Source organism: Bufo bufo, chromosome 2 (genome assembly GCF_905171765.1).
Source record: "Bufo bufo chromosome 2, aBufBuf1.1, whole genome shotgun sequence".
NCBI classification, from domain to species: Eukaryota; Metazoa; Chordata; class Amphibia; order Anura; family Bufonidae; genus Bufo; species Bufo bufo.
In genome coordinates this window covers 220,904,002-220,929,893 of record NC_053390.1, presented here as the reverse complement: position 1 = coordinate 220,929,893, position 25,892 = coordinate 220,904,002, and the positions used below count along the sequence as shown (strand labels likewise).

The 25,892-nt window shown below is 41.5% G+C and overlaps 1 protein-coding gene across 1 annotated transcript in view; it reads right to left on the bottom strand.

Moving 5' to 3' along the window:
- The window catches only part of AACS (acetoacetyl-CoA synthetase), a 133,087-nt gene that overhangs the window by 34,572 nt on the left and 72,623 nt on the right, over positions 1–25,892 (bottom strand). Inside the window, exons 11-14 of the mRNA XM_040416232.1 lie at positions 12,064–12,128; positions 10,695–10,817; positions 8,935–9,048; positions 411–536 (exon numbers count right to left, since the gene is read on the bottom strand). Of these exons, the coding sequence (XP_040272166.1) occupies positions 411–536; positions 8,935–9,048; positions 10,695–10,817; positions 12,064–12,128 (428 nt within the window). The remainder of the gene's footprint in view (positions 1–410; positions 537–8,934; positions 9,049–10,694; positions 10,818–12,063; positions 12,129–25,892) is intronic.

Below are 25,892 nucleotides of genomic sequence, written 5' to 3'. Positions count from 1 at the left end.
TTCTACAGAAAGAAGAAATCTGACACATTTCACACCCTGAAGGAAACTGATCTGAAAGCATGATGTTTTATAGAGCATAATAAATGCATAGTATGCCACATAAAGGACACAAATAAACAGCAGAAGAGAACAGAACAAATAACAATGCACGACTTATGTGAAATATAAAAGCACTTTGTCATTATAAAACCATTCTATTCTAACCCCTGCCCATTTGTCTTAAGATTATGAAGTCACCCACTTGCTCTATTACAGTAGGTATGCCTGCTTCACGCCTCATTATGTCTTCCACTGCCTGTTGGTCCGATACGACCACTCACTGCCTCCATAGGGATGCTACAGTAATTACAGACAATAGCCCGTGTTTCCAGCATGTGTTTAGCCATTACTTTCCTATGCTAATGTGATACCTGGGAATTTGGAGAAATAAGCTTTCTGGTATTTGCTGCCATCTTCATCGTTCCAGAAGTGCGTGGGCTGAGATGGTAATGGAATCATACAAACCAGCTCCCCGCTTTCTCCCCACACTGCTTTTCCTGAAGAAAACAGAAGACATTAACATCTATCTGCATAATTAGATGATATATATATAGCGTTATACTGAAAAGAATAAGAAGGATACAGATTATCCACTTACATGGCAGACCTGCTGAGCACTGGTCTACAAGTTTTAACTCTTGTTTTTCCCCTAGTAACTACTAAATTAAAACCACACAAACTTGCTTTATTTATTCAGCCGTGTCTGTGTGCTATGTAAATTTGGTGGCAAATGCGTATCTGATTCACAGATTGAAGGTTCTGAAGATGAATGTTTAGTGTGACCCACTTAATTAAGCGTATTCACTGCAAACCTGGCGTTAACACCTTCACAGGGGAGTGGAATGGATTGACACAACAAACGCAAAACTATCACAATGTGCGCTGTTCTGTCAGAGAGGCAGATTATTAACTGTCTGGTCACCAAATTCTTTTATCTTTGGCTCAATTAACTTTTTAAGGCTGTTTATCTTAAGGGCCCGTCACACGGGCCAAGAATACTAAAGATAATCGCTAACGATCGTTCATAGGAACGCTCGTTAGCGATTATCTGGCGGTGTAAATGTACCTGAAGGAACAAAATGCTTGTTCATCGGGTCATCCAATCGTTTGTGCACACACAAAAATTGTCATTTGCCGACAGCAGTTATCAGAATCTGAGTATGGGGAAGAGCGATGGCGTTAGTGATCACTAATACCCATACAGCTGTCTCCGCCTCCAGCAAGCCACAGATTGTCAAGAAGGAACGCTTCCTTCCCGACAATCAGCTGTTCTGTCGTCCGATGTCCGAGGGGTCTTAAAGGAGCATTCCGGTTGTAAGAAGTTAGCTCCTATCCAAAGGTTAGGGGATAACAGAGATTGGTGGGGGTGCTACCTCTGGAACCCACACCGATCATGAGAATGGGGGCCCCGTACCCCCTACCCCTGAAATTAATGGAGAGGCTAGTCAGGCGCATGCTCCATTCATTTCTATGGGAGTTCCAGGGTCTCCAGAATTCCCATACAGATGAATGGAGCGGCCACATGCATGCCTGAATGGCTGCTCCATTCATTTCAGGGGGGGAGGGGGCCCAAGCTCCAGTGGTAGGATCTCCACCAATCTAATAGTTATCCCCTATCCTGTGTATAGGGGATAACTTCTAACAACCCCTTTAAGGATGGGTTCGCATCAGTGCTTTGATTTACACTGTCCTGTTCAGATATAGGAGAAGACTAACAATATTAATGGAAACAACGGAGACATCAAGTAACGGACGCTAACAGCACCTGTTGGACCCCATTGACTATAAATGGGATCCACTGGGTTCGGTTACAAAACCCAGCTACCGTGCAAAATAGTGCAGCACACTGCATTTTTTATGTTAACAAAGCATAAGACATATATATATATATATCTATCTATCTATATATATTATGCATAAATATATATACCAGTATATATATATATATAAATAATCTCCAACAACACTTCAAAGTCTGTGAAATATGCTATATGTTTTACCAACGTGTCGAATGCAACATTTCAGCTTGCCTTAGATTTTTCGAAAGAAAGGCCCAAGACGGTGGGCTGAAACAGTTTACTGTCAGACTTTTGCCTGAAGCAACCCCTTGGATCTGCACTTTGTTTCTTCTGTGCGAATTGTGCTTTGCTGCTGTGTTTCATATATAATATATATATATATATATATATATATATATACACACAGTACAGACCAAAAGTTTGAAAACACCTTCTCATTCAAAGAGTTTTCTTTATTTTCATGACTATGAAGGCATCAAAACTATGAATTAACACATGTGGAATTATATACATAACAAACAAGTGTGAAACAACTGAAAATATATGTCATATTCTAGGTTCTTCAAAGTAGCCACCTTTTGCTTTGATTACTGCTTTGCACACTCTTGGCATTCTCTTGATGAGCTTCAAGAGGTAGTCCCCTGAGATGCTTAGCACTTGTTGGCCCTTTTGCCTTCACTCTGCGGTCCAGCTCACCCCAAACCATCTCGATTGGGTTCAGGTCCGGTGACTGTGGAGGCCAGGTCACCTGGCGCAGCACCCCATCACTCTCCTTCATGGTCAAATAGCCCTTACTTTCAAAGTTTTCCCAATATTTCGGCTGACTGACTGACCTTCATTTCTTAAAATAATTTTCTTGCCATAATACAAATTCTAACAGTCTATTCAGTAGGACTATCAGCTGTGTATCCACCTGACTTCTCCTCAACGCCACTGATGGTCCCAACCCCATTTACAGTCTTGTGAAAAAATTAGGACACCCTTTGAAAGCATGTGGTTTTTTGTAACATTTTTAATAAATGGTTATTTCATCTCCGTTTCAACAATACAGAGAGATTAAAGTAATCCGACTAAACAAAGAAAACTGAAGAAAAGTCTTTTCAAGATCTTCTGTAAATGTCATTCTACAAAAATGCCTATTTTAACTGAGGAAAAAGATAGGACACCCTTGCCCCTAATAGCGAGTGTTACCTCCTTTGGCTGAAATAACTGCAGTGAGACGGTTCTTGTAGCCATCTACCAGTCTTCGACATCGGTCTGAGGAAATTTTACCCCACTCCTCAATGCAGAACTTTTTCAGCTGTGAGATGTTTGAGGGGTTTCTTGCACGTACAGCCCTTTTCAAGTCACCCCACAGCATCTCAATGGGATTCAAATCTGGACTTTGACTTGGCCATTCCAGGACTCTCCATTTCTTCTTTTTCAGCCAATCTTTGGTTGATTTACTAGTATGTTTTGGGTCATTGTCATGTTGCATGGTCCAGTTCCGCTTCAGCTTTAATTTTCTAACTGATGGTCTCACATGTTCTTCAAGCACCTTCTGATACACAGTAGAATTCATCGTGGATTCTATGATGGTGAGCTGACCAGGTCCTGCTGCAGCAAAGCAGCCCCAAACCATGACACTTCCACCTCCATGCTTCACAGTTGGTATGAGGTTCTTTTCTTGGAATGCTGTGTTTGGTTTACGACAAACATGTCCTCTGCTGTTGTGTCCAAATAATTCAATTTTGGACTCATCTGTCCAAAGAACATTATTCCAGAAGTCCTGGTCTTTGTCAACTTTATCGCTGGCAAATGTCAGTCTGGCCTCGATGTTTCTCTTGGAAAGCAAAGGTTTCCTCCTTGCACACCTCCCATGCAAGTTAAACTTGTACAGTCTCTTTCTGATTGTAGAGGCATGTACTTCTACATCAACAGTAGCCAGAGCCTGCTGTAGTTCTCGAGATGACACTTTAGGGTTTTTGGATACCTCTTTTAGCATCTTGCGGTCTGCTCTTGGGGTGAACTTGCTGGGGCGACCAGTCCTGGGCATGTTGGCAGTTGTTTTGAAAGCCCTCCACTTGTAGACTATCTTCCGGACAGTGGAATGGCTGATTTCAAAATCTTTTGAGATCTTTTTAAATCCCTTCCCAGACTCATAGGCTGCTACAATCTTTTTTCTGAAGTCCTCTGACAGCTCTTTTGCTCTCACCATGGTGCTCACTCTCACTTCAACAGTCAGGAGCACACCAAACTAAATGTCTGAGGTTTAAATAGGGCAAGCCTCATTCAACATGCAGAGTAACGATCTACTAATTATGTGCACCTGGTGTGATATACCTGTGTGAGATCTGAGCCAATTTAAGAGGGAATACATGTGAGGGTGTCCTATCTTTTTCCTCAGTTAGAATAGGCATTTTTGTAGAATGACATTTACAGAAGATCTTGAAAAGACTTTTCTTCAGTTTTCTTTGTTTAGTTGGATTACTTTAATCTCTCTGTATTGTTGAAACGGAGATGAAATAACCATTTATTAAAAATGTTACAAAAAAACCACATGCTTTCAAAGGGTGTCCTAATTTTTTCACATGACTGTATAAGGCAAGAAATCCCACTTAATAAACCTGACAGGGCAAACCTGTGAAGTGAAAACCATTTCAGGGGACTACCTCTTGAAGCTCATCAAGAGAATGCCAAGAGTGTGCAAAGCAGTAATCAAAGCAAAAGGTGGCTACTTTGAAGAACCTAGAATATGACATATTTTCAGTTGTTTCACACTTGTTTGTTATGTATATAATTCCACATGTGTTAATTCATAGTTTTGATGCCTTCAGTGTGAATCTACAATTTTCATAGTCATGAAAATAAAGAAAACTCTTTGAATGAGAAGGTGTCTAAACTTTTGGTCTGTACTGTGTATATATATATATATATATATATATATATATATATATACACACACAAAATATTCCTCTACTTAAAATTGCAACACCAAAACAGAAGGTTATACAAATCAAGGATGTAGCAGGTGTCACCAAGATCTGCAGATGATCAAATGTGGGAGGGACATAAAAGCCAGATTGAATGCAAAATTTTTAGCCACGTGAAACCTCAAAAATCGGATCAAGTCGGATGATTGTGCGATGCCTCCTTTGATGACCATAATCGTTGTGTTCACCGTCTCTGCTCTTTAACATCACTCTATTTTTGTCCAGTTGCTTCACTTGGCTCATTACCCTTGTGCTGTGATATCACTCATTTTATTATTTTCGTACAGAGATACCAATTTCTATTAGATTTGTTTTGCGGCATTATTGTACTTTTTATAGCTGTACTGTCATATCACTGTGTGCATTCTACCTCTGATGTGACATTCTACTACGGGGATAATAAACACAGAAGATATTATTGTGTGTATTATCCATGTTCTTTTCACAGGATAATTCTGTGCATTGTGTTCATTTTGGATGTGTGCAGCGTGCACTAGGAACGGACACATGCCACATGGGAAGGAATCGGTACTATAGACTGCATGGAAGCTGGGGGGACCCTATTACAAGGCTTTGCATCTGGACCTAGGAATTTTCAAGTTATACTTCTGGTTCTCATGCAGTGGGCCAATTTACCTGCATCAGATAGCCACGTACAGAGAATGAAGCATGGTTTTGAAGGTAATTCTTCAGCTTCCCCCACAAAACCTTGCAGCTACTGGCCAAGGCACGTGGTTGGGTTTCTTCTGCAGTGTAGCAGCCATCTATTCTTAGCACTAGGCTGAAATCACAATTGTAGTTTTTGAGGCCAAAGCTAGGAGTGGACCCAAAAGGAATGATACTGTAAAGATTACGCCGTCCTGTTCAATCCACGTCTGACTATGGCTGGAAAAACTGCTTCAGAAACAGTATTGTGTGAACTAGCAAAGAATACTGGGAGATTTCAGCAGTGAAGTCAGCAGAAGGGTGAATGCAGCTCTGGACTCAAGAACTGTACAATAAACCGTACGTAAAGCAATGTATTAAAATAAAGAAACTCAACTGAGTATTTATCTTACTCTCAGCTCAAAGAGTGTTCATCTTTGTAAAGTATGTATGTAAAAAGGTAACGCATGGAATGAACAATATGAAAGACTATTTTATAGAATGTTGCACTGCATGGTACAAACTACTGCAAACTATGAACAGTCACAAGCACCTTGACTCTTGCTCGGTAATAAAGCGTACGAGCATCCTGAAATGCACCTAGCTTAAAAATCAATGCAAAGCAAACTTTAATGAGAGGGTCTTCATTAACATGGATGTACAGTTAAAAGTACCTGTCACTGCTTCCTTGGGGATAATTAATTTGCATTCCTTACAATCTTACCAATCAGGTTAAAATTATTCAACCTCCATTAAAAACCTAATTTTAATCAAGTGAAAGTGCTTTATAAAATAAATCGTGCCTAGAAGCAAGACCTTCAGCATTAGGGACTCAATTACCAGGCCAAGGGTTATCAAGCAATTTATTTAAACACTCTAAAGATTGGCCAAACGTCAGCTCACAGTTTTCATATATTAGCAGCAGCGGACGCAGACTCTACCATAGATCAACTATTCATAGAAGAAGCTGGGGATATATATGGAAGTGGAAGACCCTGTATGTGCAAGTATGGCGCCTAATACATGATGGGCCACATCCCAAGATTTGGGTTATAGGTGTTATCCTTGTGCTGTGATATCACAGTGTGCATTATCCCTATACTATGGTATCACTATACGTGTTATCCTTGTGCTGTGATATCACAGTGTGCATTATCCCTATACTATGGTATCCCTATATGTGTTATCCTTGTGCTGTGATATCACTATGTACAGTATCCCTATACTATGGTATCACTATGTGTGTTATCCTTGTGCTATGACATCATAGTGTGCATTATCCCTATACTATGGTATCACTATATGTGTTATCCTTGTGCTATGACATCATAGTGTGCATTATCCCTATACTATGGTATCACTATATGTGTTATCCTTGTGCTATGACATCATAGTGTGCATTATCCCTATACTATGGTATCACTATGTGTGTTATCCTTGTGCTATGACATCATAGTGTACATTATCCCTATACTATGGTATCACTATGTGTGTTATCCTTGTGCTATGACATCATAGTGTACATTATCCCTATACTATGGTATCCCTATATGTGTTATCCTTGTGCTGTGATATCACTATGTACAGTATCCCTATACTATGGTATCACTATGTGTGTTATCCTTGTGCTATGACATCATAGTGTGCATTATCCCTATACTATGGTATCACTATATGTGTTATCCTTATGCTATGACATCATAGTGTGCATTATCCCTATACTATGGTATCACTATGTGTGTTATCCTTGTGCTATGACATCATAGTGTACATTATCCCTATACTATGGTATCACTATATGGGTTATCCTTGTGCTGTGACATCACTATGTACATTATCCCTATATGTGTTATCCTTGTGCTATGACATCATAGTGTGCATTATCCCTATACTATGGTATCACTATGTGTGTTATCCTTGTGCAGTAGCATCACTGTGTGCATTATCGCTGTATTACAGCATCACTATTAGTGTCGAGCGAATCGAGCTTCGGATGCTTCATCCGAAGTCGCTTAGTTCAAAACTTCGGAATAATACTGTACGGAGAATCGTCTCCGTACAGTATTAGAATGTATAGGCTCAGATGAGCCGAAGTTAGTTATTCACGAAGTTGCGCGTGACTGTTGAAAAACTTTGGTAGTTGATTTTTTTAAGTGGAAAACCACTTTACAGCTTGAAACCGAACTTAACTTCCGACTAGTACACTTTAAAAATCAACTACCGAAGTTATTCAACAAAGTCACACGCAACTTCGTGAATAACTAACTTTGGCTCATCGGAGCCCATGCATTCTAATACTGTATGGAGACGAATCTCCGTACAGTATTATTCCAAAGTTTTGAACGAAGCGACTTCGGATGAAGCATCCGAAGCTCGATTAGCTCAAAACTAATCAATATATGTATTATCCTTGTGCTGTGTCATCACTGTGTGCATTAGCCCTATACTATAGCATCACTATATGTGTTATCCTTGTGTTGTGACATCATTGTGTGCATTATCCCGATACTGTGACATCATTTTTTTCTGTTGCATTCTAACATCACCATCTGAATTGTGCTGAAGCTTTGACATCACTTTTCTGACAAAGTACAACATGTGTCCCATTAATAGGGAGCTCCTAAGTGACGGCATCTTTACCAGTAAAGAAAGGGAATGCTCGTGTACATGGCTTACGCCTCGCAGATTACCCGCATAGCACATAGGAACATTACATGAGCATCTTATGGCATGTCTCAGATACTTTATGAATGAAATCAACTCTTCCATTCTCAAGGTCATTCTTCTCATTGCTCAAGAGAAAAATGTCCAGTGTAAAAGTTCACAATCATTCCTTATGACAATAAATCAATGGTAAAGGTCGGTCACAATGTTCTCATGGTAGCAGTGGGAAGCTGCAGGAGAACAGAATTTAAAGACTGAATAAGAAAGAAAAATAGAAAACCTGTGCCTGTCCTCAGAAAAGAAATCCTGAAATTTGCAGGAAGTTACCCCAGCAATGAGTATACTCGCGAGTACACTCGCTAAAGGACTGGGAAAGTTACTGCTGACGACTGCAATATTATACCTGTATGATCCGGCAGAGGATTTCAATACCGGAATTAAACGGATCCATTTTGATTTTGCACATCAGGATGCATCTGTTCCTTTAAAATGCGGTTGTGTGAAATTAAAACGAAAAAATTTATAAAAATACATTGAAAGTCACTAAATACATTAAAAGTCAACGGGTGACTTGCATTGTTTTCAGTAGTGACGGATCAGTTTTTTTCCCCCATTTTTATGACCAGACAAAACAGCAGCTTGCAGTGGTCTTGTGTCTGGTTACAAAACGGAATGCCGATGGAAAGGAAGACAACCTGACGCATCCTGAACGGATCTCTTTCCATTCAGAATGCACGAGGACTAAATGGAAATGTTTTTTTTTTTACGGTATTGAGATCCTCGGTCAGTGAACGTAGCGTGAGAAAAATAATCACCTTCTTCATTCCATGCTTCTATCCCCATTGCTAGATTCCGGGCCTGGATTTCTCCTCTGTAGACTGGAATGCTGACGTTTTGTCCCATGAAACAAGCTATAATATCGGTGCCACCTTGAAAAGAATACACAGTCATTTACCTGGCATACATAAAATAAATAAAAAAGGTATATAAAACTTTCAATTATTATCATATCAGAAACACACAAAGAACACTTAATAAGTGTATGTAGGCAAGTATGAGATGTCTGGTCTATCAGGAGACCCCTACACTGCATAGTCTCATAGACCTACATTATTAGTAATGCATTTTCACCAGGGCTATTGTATGGAAAAAACTCTTTGTGAACTACCTTCCACTGACCCACATGGCCAAGCATGTATGTTGTCACATAGAGGAATAAGCCACGGCCAGATGCCTCTAGTAGCAAGCTTACCTCCTATGAGAAATCCAACATGCTCAATCCTTCTATTCCCCAACATCTATGGTCAGGGAAGGGTCGGGAAACTCAGATGATCGGCCAGTCCCACCAAAATTAAAATCGGTTTGTGGATGTTTTTGTATCTTACAAAAGAGGGATGCGCCTAATTATATTTGCTGTGCAGCTGAATGTACCAGCATTGTGTCCGCCTTGTAAGTGGCCATTCCAAGCTGACTCCAATGTTCTTGATACTATGGTCAGGAAATCCAGAAACATTCCTTACCCCCATGCACAAATATCTACATACACATAAATAAATTATTTTGACTGCTCTTGTTAGAAGCTGTACTTTTATATGCTACGTTATGTTTTTCACTACTTACCTTGATTACATGACAATTTGTAATTAAATTTTAGAAATTGTATTTATTGTAACCAAATCTCTTTTATATCCTTGCATAATGAGCAAGAGAAACTCACGGCTGCTTTTAATTAATGCACTTTTACTGGTGACAAAAAAACATCCAAGTGAAGAACTAATTTCCCAGTTGGAAACGGTTACATATATCCTAATTAATCAGGGGATTTTATTGGTTTTGCTTATAAAGGTTGTCTACACGAAAACTGGAGCAACCAGAGTGTACAATTAAGAGGAGTGGAAAAACTCATTTGTGTGTATGTCCTAATAATTAGACATTATGGGGTCATTTATTAGAAATATGCCAATTTTTGGCGTATATCTGTTGCCAGATAAGCCGAATCTGTGACTTTTCCACGCTCACGCCAGGTCCCAAAAAAAGAGGGCGTGGTGTGGACAGAGAAGGGGACGGGCTGGCCAGCCGGCCCATCTCAGTTATCATTTTCTATGCCTGAGAATCTTCTCAAGATGACTCCTCTACCAGTTCTCCGAGGCCAAAACTGCCTTTCCTCACTACACAAATACACTTGCTGTAGCCAGCAGCTTCCTGCAAGCCAATCAGATTTGATTACTGAGACACGCCTCCGCACTCTGAAGCCTAATGCAGGCATGCAGAGTGGAGGACCGCTCATTCTTCTGTTTACACTAAGGGGAAGACAGACAAGCCCTGGCAACGATCTTTTAAGGGACATTAATGAAAGCTGTTATTATAAGGCAATAACAGATCTTTTGATAATCATTGACAGAGTAACTCAGGTATACATGCCTAGCTCTAATAAACTAGCAAATAAAAAAAAAAAATATGACAGTTACACGTTAAGATAAGAGGACTTTAAACCTTCAGAATATGTTGTAGCCATATATGCAATGCAAAACCTACACATTTGTATGAAAGTGTAAGAAAACATCTTCTCACTCACCAGAGATGGAGCCGAGGAGAACAGTACTCTTTATATGTTCATAGACATAATCATAGCTTTGGGGCTTTAATGGCGATCCCGTTGACAATAATGTATGAAGAGTTTGCAGACTGTGTGTTTCACCTGGTAGGAAGCCATGTAAGTTTATATTACTTCATGCTCGATTACACTAAAAGTGCTGTTAGCAAAATTATTGTAAACCATTAATTTCAAATGCAAGTCCTTGCGTTGCCATCCTATATGTAGACTGAAAGTATCCCCAAGACGTTCCCTATCTTTTCTATTGTTGTGAGAAGCAAATGTGCCTAGTTATACAATGTTAAAGGGGTTATCTCATCATGGACAATGGAGGCATATCGCTAGGATATGCCGCCATTGTCTTATAGGTGCCACCGCTGGGACCCACACCTATATCGAGAACGGAGCCCCGCAATTGAAGGAGGGCGCACTGCACATGCGCAGCAGCCCTCCATTCATTTTCTATGGGGCCGGTGAAAATAGCCGAGCGCTGGCTCGGCTATTTCCGTCGGCCCCATAAAAATGAATGGGAGCGGGGGCCAAGCATGCGCGGTATGCTCTTATTCACTTCTATGGGGAGCCGGCTTGGTGGTGGCCGGACTGGAGTCCTCCAGCCACCACCTTGTGGGGCTCCGTTCTCGATATAGGTGAGGGTCCCAGCGGTGGGACTCGCACCTATAAGACAATGGGGGCATATCCTAGCGATATGCCCCCATTGTCCATGACGAGACAACCCCTTTAAATGTGTCCCTCCAGTATCTTCTGGATTACATCCACATCTAGTCTAATAAATACGGTAGCTGCTGAAACTAGTCCCCAAAAAATAATAAACAGCATAATAAAACTGCACAAAACATTGTTGAACATTGTTGCATTTCAAACAAACGCCTACAGATATGCCTGCAGTTCTCTAACATTTCAACCACTTTATGTTTTTTTAGTTTTTTTACCAGTCTTGACTTTGTGTTCAGTTCAAGATTTTTTAACACTAGCATGCACTGCAAATAAAACCAGCTTTAAAGTCATATTAGAGCATATGGACATTGTAGAGAAGGGATGGCCAACCTGCGGCTCTCCAGCTGTTGTAAAACTACAACTCCCACCATGCCCTGCTGTAGGCTGATAGCTGTAGGCAGTGTGGGCATGCTGGGAGTTGTAGTTTTGCAACAGCAACAGCTGGAGAGCCTCAGGTTGGCCATTCCTGTAGTAGAGGGTCTTACACCCTCTGACACCCACCATCAGCAAGAGTTGGGAGGCACCACGAGCAGCTCAGACTCTGGCGGGCTTAGCACTTCCATACTTTACATGGTCAGCCATGCGTCTGTGAAATATAAGAAAGGAAGAAACTTACGCGGTTTAAGGTTTTTCTCCTCTAGAACTGCCAACCACTTGGCACCAGTCCCCAGAATGGTTATCCTGTAAAAACGAAAGCCAGACAAATCTTGGTTAACCAACTATAGCAGGTCATCAGGAAAGAAAGCATTCCATTTGTGGGCCAGATCTTGTTATATAATACAGGTTCTATCATTATATTGAGACAACACATTTAAGGGACATCACAAAAGTATTACATGCATGTGATACCATAAAAACCTCAGGTCTCCTGTACAGAAAAGAGGTGAGGAGCACCAATTCTGCCTGAAGAAAATAAAGCTTGCTTCTTTAATTTTGTGAAACCACTTTAGACATACAATGGAGGTAAGTTTACTCAAAATGTTATTTCAATTTTACATGCAGAGTGATAGAATTATCTGACCAGCAATTGAGAAGTGACACACATACACTTAAAACTGAGATAACTGGTTCAAGGCTACAAAGCAAACCATTAAAGATTTAGCTTTAACCCCTTAAGGACTCAGCCCTATTTCACCTTAAGGACTTGGCCATTTTTTGCAAATCTGACCAGTGTCACTTTAAGTGCTGATAACTTTAAAACGCTTTGACTTATCAAGGCCGATCTGAGATAGTTTTTTCGTCACATATTGTACTTCATGACACTGGTAAAATGAAGTCAAAAAAATTATTTTTTTTGCACAAAATAATACCTAATTTACCAAAAAATTTGAAAAATTTGCAAATTTCAAAGTTTCAGTTTCTCTACTTCTGTAATACATAGTAATACCCCCAAAAATTGTGATGACTTTACATTCCCCATATGTCTACTTCATGTTTGAATTGTTTTGGGAATGATATTTTATTTTTTGGGGATGTTATAAGGCTTAGAAGTTTAGAAGAAAATCTTGAAATTTTTCAGAAATTTACAAAAACTCAATTTTTAGGGACCAGTTCAGGTCTGAAGTTACTTTGCGAGGCTTACATAATAGAAACCACCCAAAAATGACCCCATCTAAGAAACTACACCCCTCAAGGTATTCAAAACTGATTTTTACAAACTTCGTTAACCCTTTAGGTGTTGCACAAGAGTTATTGGCAAATGGGGATGAAATTTGAAAATTTCATTTTTTTGCCTAATTTTCCATTTTAACCCATTTTTTCCACTAACAAAGCAAGGGTTAACAGCCAAACAAGACTGTATCTTTATTGCCCTGACTCTGCCGTTTACAGAAACACCCCATATGTGGCCGTAAACTACTGTACGGCCACACAGCGGGGCGTAGAGTGAAAGGTGGCCGTATGGTTTTTGGAAGACAGATTTTGCTGGACTGGTTTTTTGACACCATGTCCCATTTGAAGCCCCCCTGATGCACCCCTAGAGTAGAAACTCCATAAAAGTGACCCCATCTAAGAAACTACACCCCTCAAGGTATTCAAAACTGATTTTACAAACTTTGTTAACCCTTTAGGTGTTGCACAAGATTTAATGGAAAATAGAGATACAATTTCAAAATTTCACTTTTTTGGCAGATTTTCCATTTTAATATTTTTTTTCCAGTTACAAAGCAAGGGTTAACAGCCAAACAAAACTCATTATTTATGGCCCTGATTCTGTAGTTTACAGAAACACCCCATATGTGGTCGTAAACCGCTGTACGGGCACACGGCAGGGCGCAGAAGGAAAGGAATGCCATACGGTTTTTGGAAGGCAGGTTTTGCTGGACTGGTTTTTTTACACCATGTCCCATTTGAAGCCCCCCTGATGCACCCCTAGAGTAGAAACTCCAGAAAAGTGACCCCATTTTAGAAACTACGGGATAGGGTGGCAGTATTGTTGGTACTAGTTTAGGGTACATATGATTTTTGGTTGCTCTATATTACACTTTTTGTGCGGCAAGGTAACAAGAAATAGCTTTTTTGGCAGTTTTTTTTTTTGTTATTTACAAAATTCATCTGACAGGTTAGATCATGTGGTAATTTCATAGAGCAGGTTTTCACGGACACGGCGATACCTAATACGTATACAATCTTTTTTAATTTATGTAAGTTTTACCCAATGATTTCCTTTTTAAAACAAAAAAAAGTTTTAGTGTCTCCATAGTCTAAGAGCCATAGTTTTTTCAGTTTTTGGGCGATTATCTTAAGTAGGGTCTCATTTTTTGCGGGATGAGATGATGGTTTGATTTGCACTATTTTGGGGTGCATATGACTTTTTGATCGCTTGCTATTACACTTTTTGTGACATAAGATGACAAAAAATGGCTTTTTTTACACCGTTTTTATTTTTATTTTTTTACGGTGGTCACCTGAGGGGTTAGGTCATGTGATATTTTTATAGAGGCGGTCGATACGGACGCGGCGATACCTAATATGTATACTTTTTTTTAATTTATGTAAGTTCTACACAATGATTTCATTTTTGAAACCAAAAAAATCATGTTTTAGTGTTTCCATAGTCTAAGAGCCATAATTTTTTCAGTTTTTGGGCGATTATCTTAAGTAGGGTCTCATTTTTTGCGGGATGAGATGACGGTTTGATTGTTACAATTTTGGCGTACATGGGACTTTTTTGATCACTTTTATTACCTTTTTTTGGGAAGTAAGGTGGGCAAAATTTCAATTTCATCATAGTTTTTTATTTTTTATTTTTATGGCGTTCACCGTTCGGGTAAAGTAACATGAACGTTTTATAGATCAGGTCGTTACGGACGCGGCGATACCAAACATGTGTAGGGAATTTTATTTTTTTCATTTTTATTCAGTGATAAATGTGTTTTTTGATTTTTACTTTTTTTCACTTTTTTTTACTTTTTTTTTTTACCCAGACCCACTTGGTTCTTGAAGATCCAGTGGGTCTGATGTCTGTATAATACAGTACTGTACTCTATATAGGGTACTGCACTGTATTTTACTTACACTCTGCCTTCAGCACAGATCTGTTCAGCACCATGGACAGCAGGACGCCTGAGCAGGCGTCCTGTTGCCATGGGAACCTTCCCCGTCTGCTCAGAACTTCGCAGACGGGGGAAGGGTGAGCACGGGGCTGCGGGGAGCTGTCTGGGGGCTCTCTCCATCGGGAGGCTGCAAAGGCACAGCAGCCCCCCCCTGATCGGAGAGGGAGGGAGCTCCCTGAGCTGTTAACCTTTTCCGTACGGACCGCTGTATGGAAAGGGTTAAACGGCTGACATCGCATCACGGATGTCAGCCGTTTATACCAGGGTGCCAGCAATGTGCTGGCACCCTGGTATACCCACTGAACACCAACGATTATTCAATGGGAGGCGGGCGGGGGATCGCGATCCCGCCTGCCGCACCGCCCGCCTCCCGCACCGCCCCCACTGCCCGCAACCCCCCCCCTGCACCTCCCACCGGGCTAAAATCATTCAGAGGTGCAGGGGGGGTGATAAATATATATTTTTGCCACACTAAAGTTTCTGATCGCCGCGGTCAGGGACCGCAGCGATCAGAAACTGCAGAAAGCGCAACAAACCGCAGGTCTGAATTGACCTGCGGTTTGTTGCGATCGCGGACATGGGGGGGGTCACGGGACCCCCCCGCGCATTTAGCCGAGGTGCCTGCTCAATGATTTGAGCAGGCACCGGGTTCCGATCACTGCCAGCCGCACGGCAGTGATCGGAACAACACATGACGTACCGGTACGTCATGGGTCCTTAAGGACTCGGGAAACATGCCGTACCGATACGTCATGCGTCCCTAAGGGGTTAAAGGGGATTTCCCATGAATAATATAAAAAATGAAATCAGATATCATATAGTACATGACAATCTCTTTCTAACAAACCTAGAACCAGCCCTGTATCACATGGATCCAGAGATCTCACTGTACATTGCTCTGAAACTGGCGGCAGTTGAAGGATGGATCTGAGCATGTGCTTCTCTCTCAGTGAGCCGGGCAAAGAATTTTAAAATAGAGAAAACAGCAGGTGGCGCTATATAGACAGATTCCAGTGAATAACTCGCTATACCAAATTCTTAATTACATGAAAGTGCAAAAGTATTCAGATCCAGTTGCTGTTTTTAAAAACACAGAAGGTTTTTCGTGGGACAACCCCTTTAATGTATAAAATGTACAGTACATCGTTAAAAAAAATGTAAGAAACAGATACTGTACATAGTGGTGTGCAAAACAGTTACGAAAATAAAAGGATGCCGACTTATAAATGTGGGGTGTTTAGACTCCCTGTGACGCCCACGTTGTACCAAATGCAATTACTACAATTAATAATATGTGCATTGTACCAGAAATGAGTTACAGCTTATGATATATTTTTTATTCACCCTCTGGTACTTAAAGGGAGTCTGTCATCACAGTTTCACCTTTTTAACCCTTCCCATAGCTTTCTAGCAGCATTACAGTTGATAAAAACGTTACCTTTATAAGCAAAAATCATCTTAGTAGGATATGCAAATGAGGGCTCACAAGTGCCCAGGGGCGGCGTCAACCTCGTAGGTGCCCAGGCAGCTCTGCCTCATCGTCGCTTCCCCCCGCCCAGTCTTTCCCTCTGCCCGCCCATCTTCTTACTTCTTCTCTCGCCGAGATCCCGCGCCTGCGGCTGAGTCCGTCGGCCGGCACATGCGCACTGCGATGTCCATTCCTGGTACGGCATCATAGTAATTAATGTGCATGCGCCGGCTAACGGGCGGGGGGGAAGCAACGATAAGGCAGAGCTGCCTGGGCACCTACGAGGTTGATGCCGTTATACGAGGTTGACGCTTATAAAAGGTAACGTTTTTATCAACTGTAATGCTGCTAGAAAGCTATGAGAAGGGTTAAAAAGGTGAAACTGTGATGACAGACTCCCTTTAAAGGGGTTGTCTCATCTCGCCGTTACAGAGGACTCCAGCCAGGAGGTGGTCGGAATGGTGTCTCATCTCTTCTTAGTAACGGCGAGATGAGACAACCTGGGTGCTACTTTCACACTTGCGTTCGGGGCTCCGCTTGTGAGCTCCGTTTGAAGGCTTTCACAAGCGGCCCCGAACGGATCCGTACTGCCCCAATGCATTCTGAGTGGATGCGGATCCGCTCAGAATGCATCAGGATGGCTCCGCTTGGCCTCCGTTCCGCTCAGCAGGCGGACACCCGAACGCAGCTTGCAGCGTTCGGGTGTCCGCCTGGCCGTGCGGAACCAAACGGATCCGTCCAGACTTACAATGTAAGTCAATGGGCACGGATCCGTTTGAAGTTGACACAATATGGTGCAATTTCAAATGGATCCGTCCCCCATTGACTTTCAATGTAAAGTCTGGACGGATCCGTCTGACTAACTTTCACACTTAGAATTTTTTCTGAACTATAATGCAGACGGATCCGTTCTGAACGGATCCCAACGTTTGCATTATAGGAGCAGATCCGTCTGTGCAGACACCAGACGGATCCGCTCTGAACGCAAGTGTGAAAGTAATAAGTTGAAAAACTCCTGGACACATGCTGTGAGAGAGTGCCGCCGTGTCTTATGTATTTCCATGAGGCTTCAGTGTACAAACCCAGAAAACATCTTGTTACCAGATCTAAAGCCAGCCTCATTCACTACCAGTTGCTCCTTTCTGATAGGTTGAGGTTAGTTGGATTACTGGAAGAGTGAATTACAAAGGAGATGTATAGCGGAGGACACTCTTAGCACCTTTAAAGAGGACCTTTCATGGGTCCAGACATTATAAACTAAGTATCAGGATACGTAGGGCATAAGTGCAGGGATCTAACTGCACTTACTAGTTTTTCATTCTCCCGCCTGGTATGCTAATTTTAGCATCAGAACAATGAGGAGGAGACTGAGTCTTTCTCTGTGGGCGCCTCCTCCTTCTGGCTGTAGCGCTGTCCAATCGCAGCAGAGAGCGTCACAGCCACGGAGAAAAAAAACTCACCTTCTCCTTGACTGTGACGCTCTCCGCGGCGATTGGACAGCGCTACAGCCAGAAGGAGGAGGCGCCCACAGAGAAATGGTCTGTGGGACCATAAATCCCTTTAGGGGTCCCTAACTAATATTTAAAATCTAATCTTTATTGGTTCACTTCAGAACATCACCCAAAAAATATGTATGGGGGAAAAAAGAAGACAATTAAAATTTTCAGTTGACAGTGAATTGTGAGGTAATTGTTATTGCTACTGGTTGCTGTCTACAACCAATACTTGCATATTGATGTCAGTGGAATGCAGAGTGCATGGGGATATGTATTCTATATTTAGTCGTGATATATTCACTTTTTTTCTGTGAGGGTCACAGGTTAGTGTATTCCATCCAACTCGTCCTTTAATTAATGTAACCACAAGTGTTGTGATTTCATTTATGCACTATGGCGTATCCTATTCACAGAGTCACAACCCCATAGTAATTGTGTCAGAAATGCAGAGAGTTGCCACTGTCCAGCCCCTATGCTAAGGGCAATTTGTTGACAGTGTTGCCACCCTGTTGGAACCGATAAAATTGACATCTATGATACAGCATTGATGCAAAGATGTTCCTTGATATCTGGAACTGAATCCGCCCTGGTCTGCTTGATATGCAAATGAGGACCATCAAAGGGTTCTTGGGGCAGGACACTGATGAAAGGAAGATCTGCCAGGACTGTCGCATCCTGGGGAAAGCCCGACCCCCCTGCTGGTATTTACTGCCCACACCTGTGTCAGCAAGGACATACATGCTGGGATATGGCAGGGGTATATGATATAACTTTCTTCCTGTGTAATTACCTGCAATAACCTAGCTTACAAATAGGAACAATGGTGACCTTGGTGACCTCTGGGACAAGACAAGTCTTCCTGGACTCTACAATTAGGAATGTGATTCGCTGAGACCTGCTGGAGAGGAGTGTTCTGAGTACAGAGAAAAGCCCATGGCATGTGTGACTGAGAGAGAGAATGGTGTAGCTAGCTAAAGGATCCTGACCCCCTCCAATCCCCTTTCCCATTCCCTTAATTGTATTTAGAATGTAGGTATATCCCTATTTGTAAATAAATCCAACACTGAGTTAAGATACAGTTGTTCTTCAGTAATTTAAGGCACCCGCAAAGCAGAGCACATTCTACACACCCCTTAGGGCTGACACTATTGTAGCAATCTGCAGATGGACACAATTTGCTTATGCGGTTTATACTGTTACCTCCATTTGTGTTTATGGAGGTCACCACTCTGTATCCAATCCCTTATTATATGCGGCTCTGTCTCACTATGCTAATGTTGGAGCACTAGGGGTCAGCGTGACGCCACTCTGTATTTGATCCCTCACTGTATTCAACTCCGACTCCCCACGCTACTCATGAGGCATCCACTAGACTTTTCTCACTTTCTCTGTAACTGTCTAAAATGAATCGCACTATACCACCCCTCCCGACATGTTTCGCCACAGGTTGTGGCTTCGTCAGGGGATGTGGGGTATGAATAGGCGCGCGCGCTCGTAAAGACCTCCCTTTATATTTGTCAACGTCCCTCCCTCCTGTCTCTCCCAGCCAATCACTGACCGTTCGCTTCGGTCAGTGAGTGTGTCCACTGACGTACATCCTCTGGTCAGTGCATGTGTCACATCGTATGACCTCTCTTGTTCCGTCCCATCGCAGATGACGTGAGGTACTCAGTACCCAGTTTTGTTTATATAATAGTATCAGTATATTAACAGCGATTCCGTGCCATCGCAGATGACGTGAGGTAATCAATACCCCGTTTTGCTTAAATGATATTCATATCAGTATGTTAATAGTAAGGGCGATCACCGATGATCGCAGATAATATGAAGTGATCAGTACCCAATTTTGTTTACATGATATTCATATCAGTCTCTCAATAAGAAAAGCGATCACTGATGATCGCAGATGACATGAGGTAATCAGTACCCAATTTGGCTTATATTATATTCATATCAATATGTCCATAAGAAAGGGGGCAATCACAGATGATCACAGATGACATGAGGTAATCACTACCTAGTTTTATTTACATTATATTTATATCAGTCTGTCAATAAGAAGGGCAATCACGTTCAGATTTGCTCCCCCATCAGTGACAGATCTCTTACATGACGATCAATCTGTCGTTCGATCATAGTCATTGTAATCATGTCACTTTTTTATCAATAGACGGATGCATATACAATTGGCTGATATTCTGCTCTCATGTTTAGGGATACATCTATAATTATGCTCCAATTCATTTAGATGACATACATTTTATCTGTCTATACCTACTATTCCACACTGTATGTTTATAATATATCATGTACGCTCTTATAGATAAAATGTTATTAATCTTATAGAGATTACAGAATTGCATGTGATGCATATAATACTAACTAGGGTTACTGTTTTTATTTTAAGATCACCATCTGCAGGTTGCACATGACGCATTGAGATCTACAAGGATTAGATTATATTATGACTGTTTTTTTATTTATTTATTTGACATGGGATAACTCCCATGTATTCAGGGGGTTAGGCTACTTTGGGAATATATTGGGGTCTCTTTATTAATTTTTCCTCCTTTTTATTTTTTCTTTTGTCATATTTTTCTTTCTACACTCTTCTTAATATTGTATATGCTAATTAGATAAAGGCTATATACGAAAAGCCTTCATTTAGGCCTCTTGGGCTTAGGGTCTGCAGTTTGTGTATCCATCTGGCCTCTTCTTGCAAAAGTTTCACGTCTAAATTGCCACTTCTAGGTCCCAGAGTTTTTTTCGTCAATCCTCAGAATTTTAAAACTTCAAGATCTCCCCCATGTACATATGTAATATGTCTATATAGTGACGTGTCTTTACCTGTGTTTATGGCACTCACGTGTCCAGAAATTCTTCGCCTCAACTCGTGTATGGTTTTGCCCACATATAATTTAGGGCAATTGCAGGAAGCGATATAGATGATCCCACTGCTTCGGCAATTAAAATGTTCTCTTATTATGTACTCACGTCCATCTATGGGGTTTTTGAATTTTTTGACTCTGGGTAGATATTTACAAAAAGTGCAATTACCGCAAGGAAAAGAACCAGTAATACTAGATTTTAACCAGGTTGTATTTATTGTTTCTTTTGCAGGTAAGAAACTATGAACAAGCTTATCTTTTAAGTTTTGTCCCCTCCTATATGTCACGCTGGGATATGATGGTAGCACGGATCTCAACTCTTCGTCACTGGTGAGTATCTTCCAATATTTGTTCAGGATTTTCATCACCTGTTGATTGTTGCAATCATAGGTACCTATGCATCTAATCCTTTTTTCCTCAATTTTCTTTTCTTTCCCATAATTATTAGATATCAGATCTTCCCTATTGACACCTTTAGCACGATTAAATGCCTTTTTAAGACATTTACGTGGATAACCCCTGCTTCTGAATCGATTGTAGAGCTCATCAGCCTCCATTTTAAATTGCCCTTAGCATAGGGGCTGGACAGTGGCAACTCTCTGCATTTCTGACACAATTACTATGGGGTTGTGACTCTGTGAATAGGATACGCCATAGTGCATAAATGAAATCACAACACTTGTGGTTACATTAATTAAAGGACGAGTTGGATGGAATACACTAACCTGTGACCCTCACAGAAAAAAAGTGAATATATCACGACTAAATATGGAATACATATCCCCATGCACTCTGCATTCCACTGACATCAATATGCAAGTATTGGTTGTAGACAGCAACCAGTAGCAATAACAATTACCTCACAATTCACTGTCAACTGAAAATTTTAATTGTGTTCTTTTTTCCCCTATACATATTTTTTGGGTGATGTTCTGAAGTGAACCAATAAAGATTAGATTTTAAATATTAGTTAGGGACCCCTAAAGGGATTTATGGTCCCACAGACCATTACAGTATAATTAAACGATATCCCGAGGGTCTCTAAAAGGGACCTTGATAATAACGCCCACAGAGAAAGACTCAGTCTCCTCCTCATTGTTCTGATGCTAACATTAGAATACCAGGCTGGAGAATATAATGGGGGCCACAGCGGGCGAACGGAGCGGCGCCCAGAAAAAAATAGTAAGTGCAGATAGATCCCTGCACTATGTCCTACGTATCCTGATACTTCGTATATAATGTTTGGACCCGTGAAAGGTCCTCTTTAAGACCTAGTACTGTCAAGATCAGTATCACACAATAAGGTAAAAAATATAGAATCACCTAGTATATATTTATAAAAATCACACAATAGATAATATAGACAATATCACACAAAATTTGCATTAAATCATACACAAATGGAGACTATGAGGTAGGACTATCACAATAGGGAACAAGCATTTCTACAAACGCTCATCCCCAATAATCAGCCTGATTATCGGTCGGTGTATAAGGACCTTTAGTGATCCGTTGCTTTGTTATGGAGAAAACGTACTTTTAATGCATATACAAATGACCAGTTAAGTGCAAAAAGCCACTCCGTGCACCCTGGCTCCTCCTGCCAGTTCCTCCCTCTTGATTGACAGGGCCAGGCAAGAGGGCTATGCTGGCCCTGTCAATCAAAAAGGAAGGGGAGGGACTGGCAGAGGAAACAGAAGGAGTGAGGGTGCACAGAGCGACTTCGGCTCACCCTTGGTGCACTTAACTGCCCATTATCATATGGAATAAAAGTACTTCTCCAGAATAAAGCACCAGCTTGCTAAATAAAAGCTCTCATTACATTCAATAGTCCTAAAAGGCATTGTGCTTGGTTTAACAGTGAATTTCCTGATGACAGACTCTTTAAATCTAAGCGAGAATGAACCTACGCTTTAAATTATTGGTTTGCACCTGGTTTACTTGTAATCAATAAAGAATTATGACCATTGCTACCTAAAGCATGCCTGCAGCAATCAATAAAACCATGCCACCAATTTATCCTCAATGGTACCAGTATAGTATGTCTAAAAGTCTCAAAGGCCTTATTTCCTTGATGTCTAATAGGAAGCTGGGATGGCTCCATTTATCTTGCAGACAACCTGAAGCCTCTGTAGTTACTACAGAGATTCAATTAAACCAGTCCAGGAAGTTAAAGGGAATGTGTCATCAGAAAAAGGCCTATTTTTTTAAAAAACACGTATTGTTTAATGCATTTTTTTTAAAGAACTTTGATGATGATATTTTTAATACATGTTAATATCTATATTTAAACAAAACCCATAAAATCCTGTTTTTGCACTGGCCACTAAGCCTAATAATAGCGCTACCTCTTGGTCTATGCAGATCGCTTTCCTGCAGTTATGTGCTTATCTGTCATTCTAATCCTGCCTGTAATGATATCACCTTTGAGTATAGATAAGACAAGATCCACTATTCACTATAGATGACTGTGAAAGCTTATCTATTCTTTCATAGTACAATGACCTCCGCACAGAAAACTGCCTAGAGAACTCTCCCATAGAAGTAATGTAATAACCATTCTAGAGCATCTATTCTTATGACTGTGTTGTGAGATTCCTTACTAACAGTCTGCAATGAAGGTCCAGATAGGGGTCACGAGACACCGGCAACACTAACTGGATAGTGTCACTTTGCAGGGACACGTCCCTAACTGGTAAGGCTACTTTCACACTTGCGGCAGAGTGATCCGGCAATCTGCATGCAAACGGACAGCATTTGTAGACGGATCCAGATGCGGATCCGTCTCACAAATGCATTGCAAAAACGGATCAGTCTCTCTGTTTGTCATACGGACAAACGGATTCGTTTCTATTTTTTTCACATATTTACCGATCTGCGCATGCGCAGACCGGAAGGACAGATCCGGCATTGCAGTATTTTTAATGCCGGATCCGGCACTAATACATTTCAATGTAAAGTAATGCCGGATCCGGCATTCCGGCAACTGATCCGGAATTTTGGAAATTTGGGCATGCTGCGGTATTTCCTCCGTCCAAAACGCCATTCAGTGACTGAACTGAAGACATCCTGAACGGATTGCTCTCCATTCAGAATGCATGGGGATGAAACTGATTAGTTCTTTTCCGGTATTGATCCCCTAGGACGGAACTCAGTGCCGGAAAAGAAAAACGCTAGTGTGAACGTACCCTAACACCCGTCTAGACCTTAATTGCAAACTACTAATTCATTCATAACTTCTTACTGCAATAATAAAGGAATGGCACCAGAATGGATGCTCCAGAATTGTTGTTACATGGGAAATGCAAGTGGTTGCTACAACAGACATGTCAGGAGAGGCGACAGCTCCTCTTTGAGGGATAACAGAACACTAGCATCACATTACCCTGGCGACTTGTATCTCGCACACTCGCCTGCCAAAAATCAAGCCAATTGTTTCTGAATGCCCCACTGTGATATAACTCTGCGATCCTTTGGCCATATATTGAACCGGATCATTTACCTGATGGCACATTACACCTCAGTTATTATAAAACGTCCACTTTCAGAGGAAACCGACAATTTGAGAAAGTAAGATTTGGACTGCTATGGTTAACCTAACAGCATTTTTAAGATTCAATTAACCTTTACTAGAAAAGCCAGCTCTTTAGGACATAACTTTTCATCCAATCTCTCAGTTAAATGTCACAGGGAAAATACGGCAAAGACATCAGGGCAAAACTAAATAAGCACAATGACGCATTTCCTAAACACTTACCATGTGCCGGATGATCATATGGGGAGAAACTTTCTGCGCAGCCCCCAGCACACTGGCTAGTGGTCGCTATCTAAGGGCTCTTTCACACCTGCGTTGTTGTGTTCCGGCATAGAGTTCCGTCGTCGGGGCTCTATGCCGGAAGAATCCTGATCAGGATTATCCTAATGCATTCTGAATGGAGTGAAATCCGTTCAGGATGCATCAGGATGTCTTCAGTTCCGGAACGGAACGTTTTTTGGCCGGAGAAAATACCGCAGCATGCTGCGCTTTTTGCTCCGGCCAAAAATCCGGAACACTTGCCGCAAGGCCGGATCCGGAATTAATGCCCATTGAAAGGCATTGATCCGGATCCGGCCTTAAGCTAAACGTCGTTTCGGCGCATTGCCGCATCCGACATTTAGCTTTTTCAGAGTGGTTACCATGGCTGCCGGGACGCTAAAGTCCTGGCAGCCATGGTAAAGTGTAGTGGGGAGCGGGGAACAGTGTACTTACCGTCCGTGCGGCTCCCCGGGCGCTCCAGAGTGACGTCAGGGCGCCCCAAGCTCATGGATCATGTGATCACATGGATCACGTCATCCATGCGCATGGGGCGCTCTGACGTCATTCTGGAGCGCCCGGGGAGCCGCACGGACTGTAAGTATACCGCTCCCCCGCTCCCCACTACTACTATGGCAACCAGGACTTTAATAGCGTCCTGGGTGCCATAGTAACACTGAACGCATTTGGAAGACGGTTCCGTCTTCAAATGCTTTCAGTACACTTGCGTTTTTCCGGATCCGGAGTGTAATTCCGGCAAGTGGAGTACACGCCGGATCCGGACAACGCAAGTGTGAAAGAGGCCTTACCTGAATTCAAGGTATGATTAGACTATTGTAATTTGTAGATAGCGGCTCACCCCACTCAACTAGTGGACCTAGGTGCTCATGTTCCAGGACTGCCCCACAGTCCTCTCAAAGAGTAAAAATGTAATAGATTATGGTGGAACACGCACTCTATCACCCGGAGCTGTTAGTAGAAAATTTATATTTTATTTCAATTGTTGCTATAGTTATAACCACAGTTAAAATTCCCTAAAAACATGAAGTATATAAAAATATATATAACATAAGTGCATGTAGATATAAAGGATATAATAAGGCTGGATGTATTCCAACAGACACCTCCCGATGGGGGCTGTGTCTGTGGGGATAGAGACAGCAGATAGGTCAGTTCAAATGTTGCAGATAATATCCTCAATAAACATAAAAGAGTCAAAAAGTATAAAAATAATAGATTAAAAATA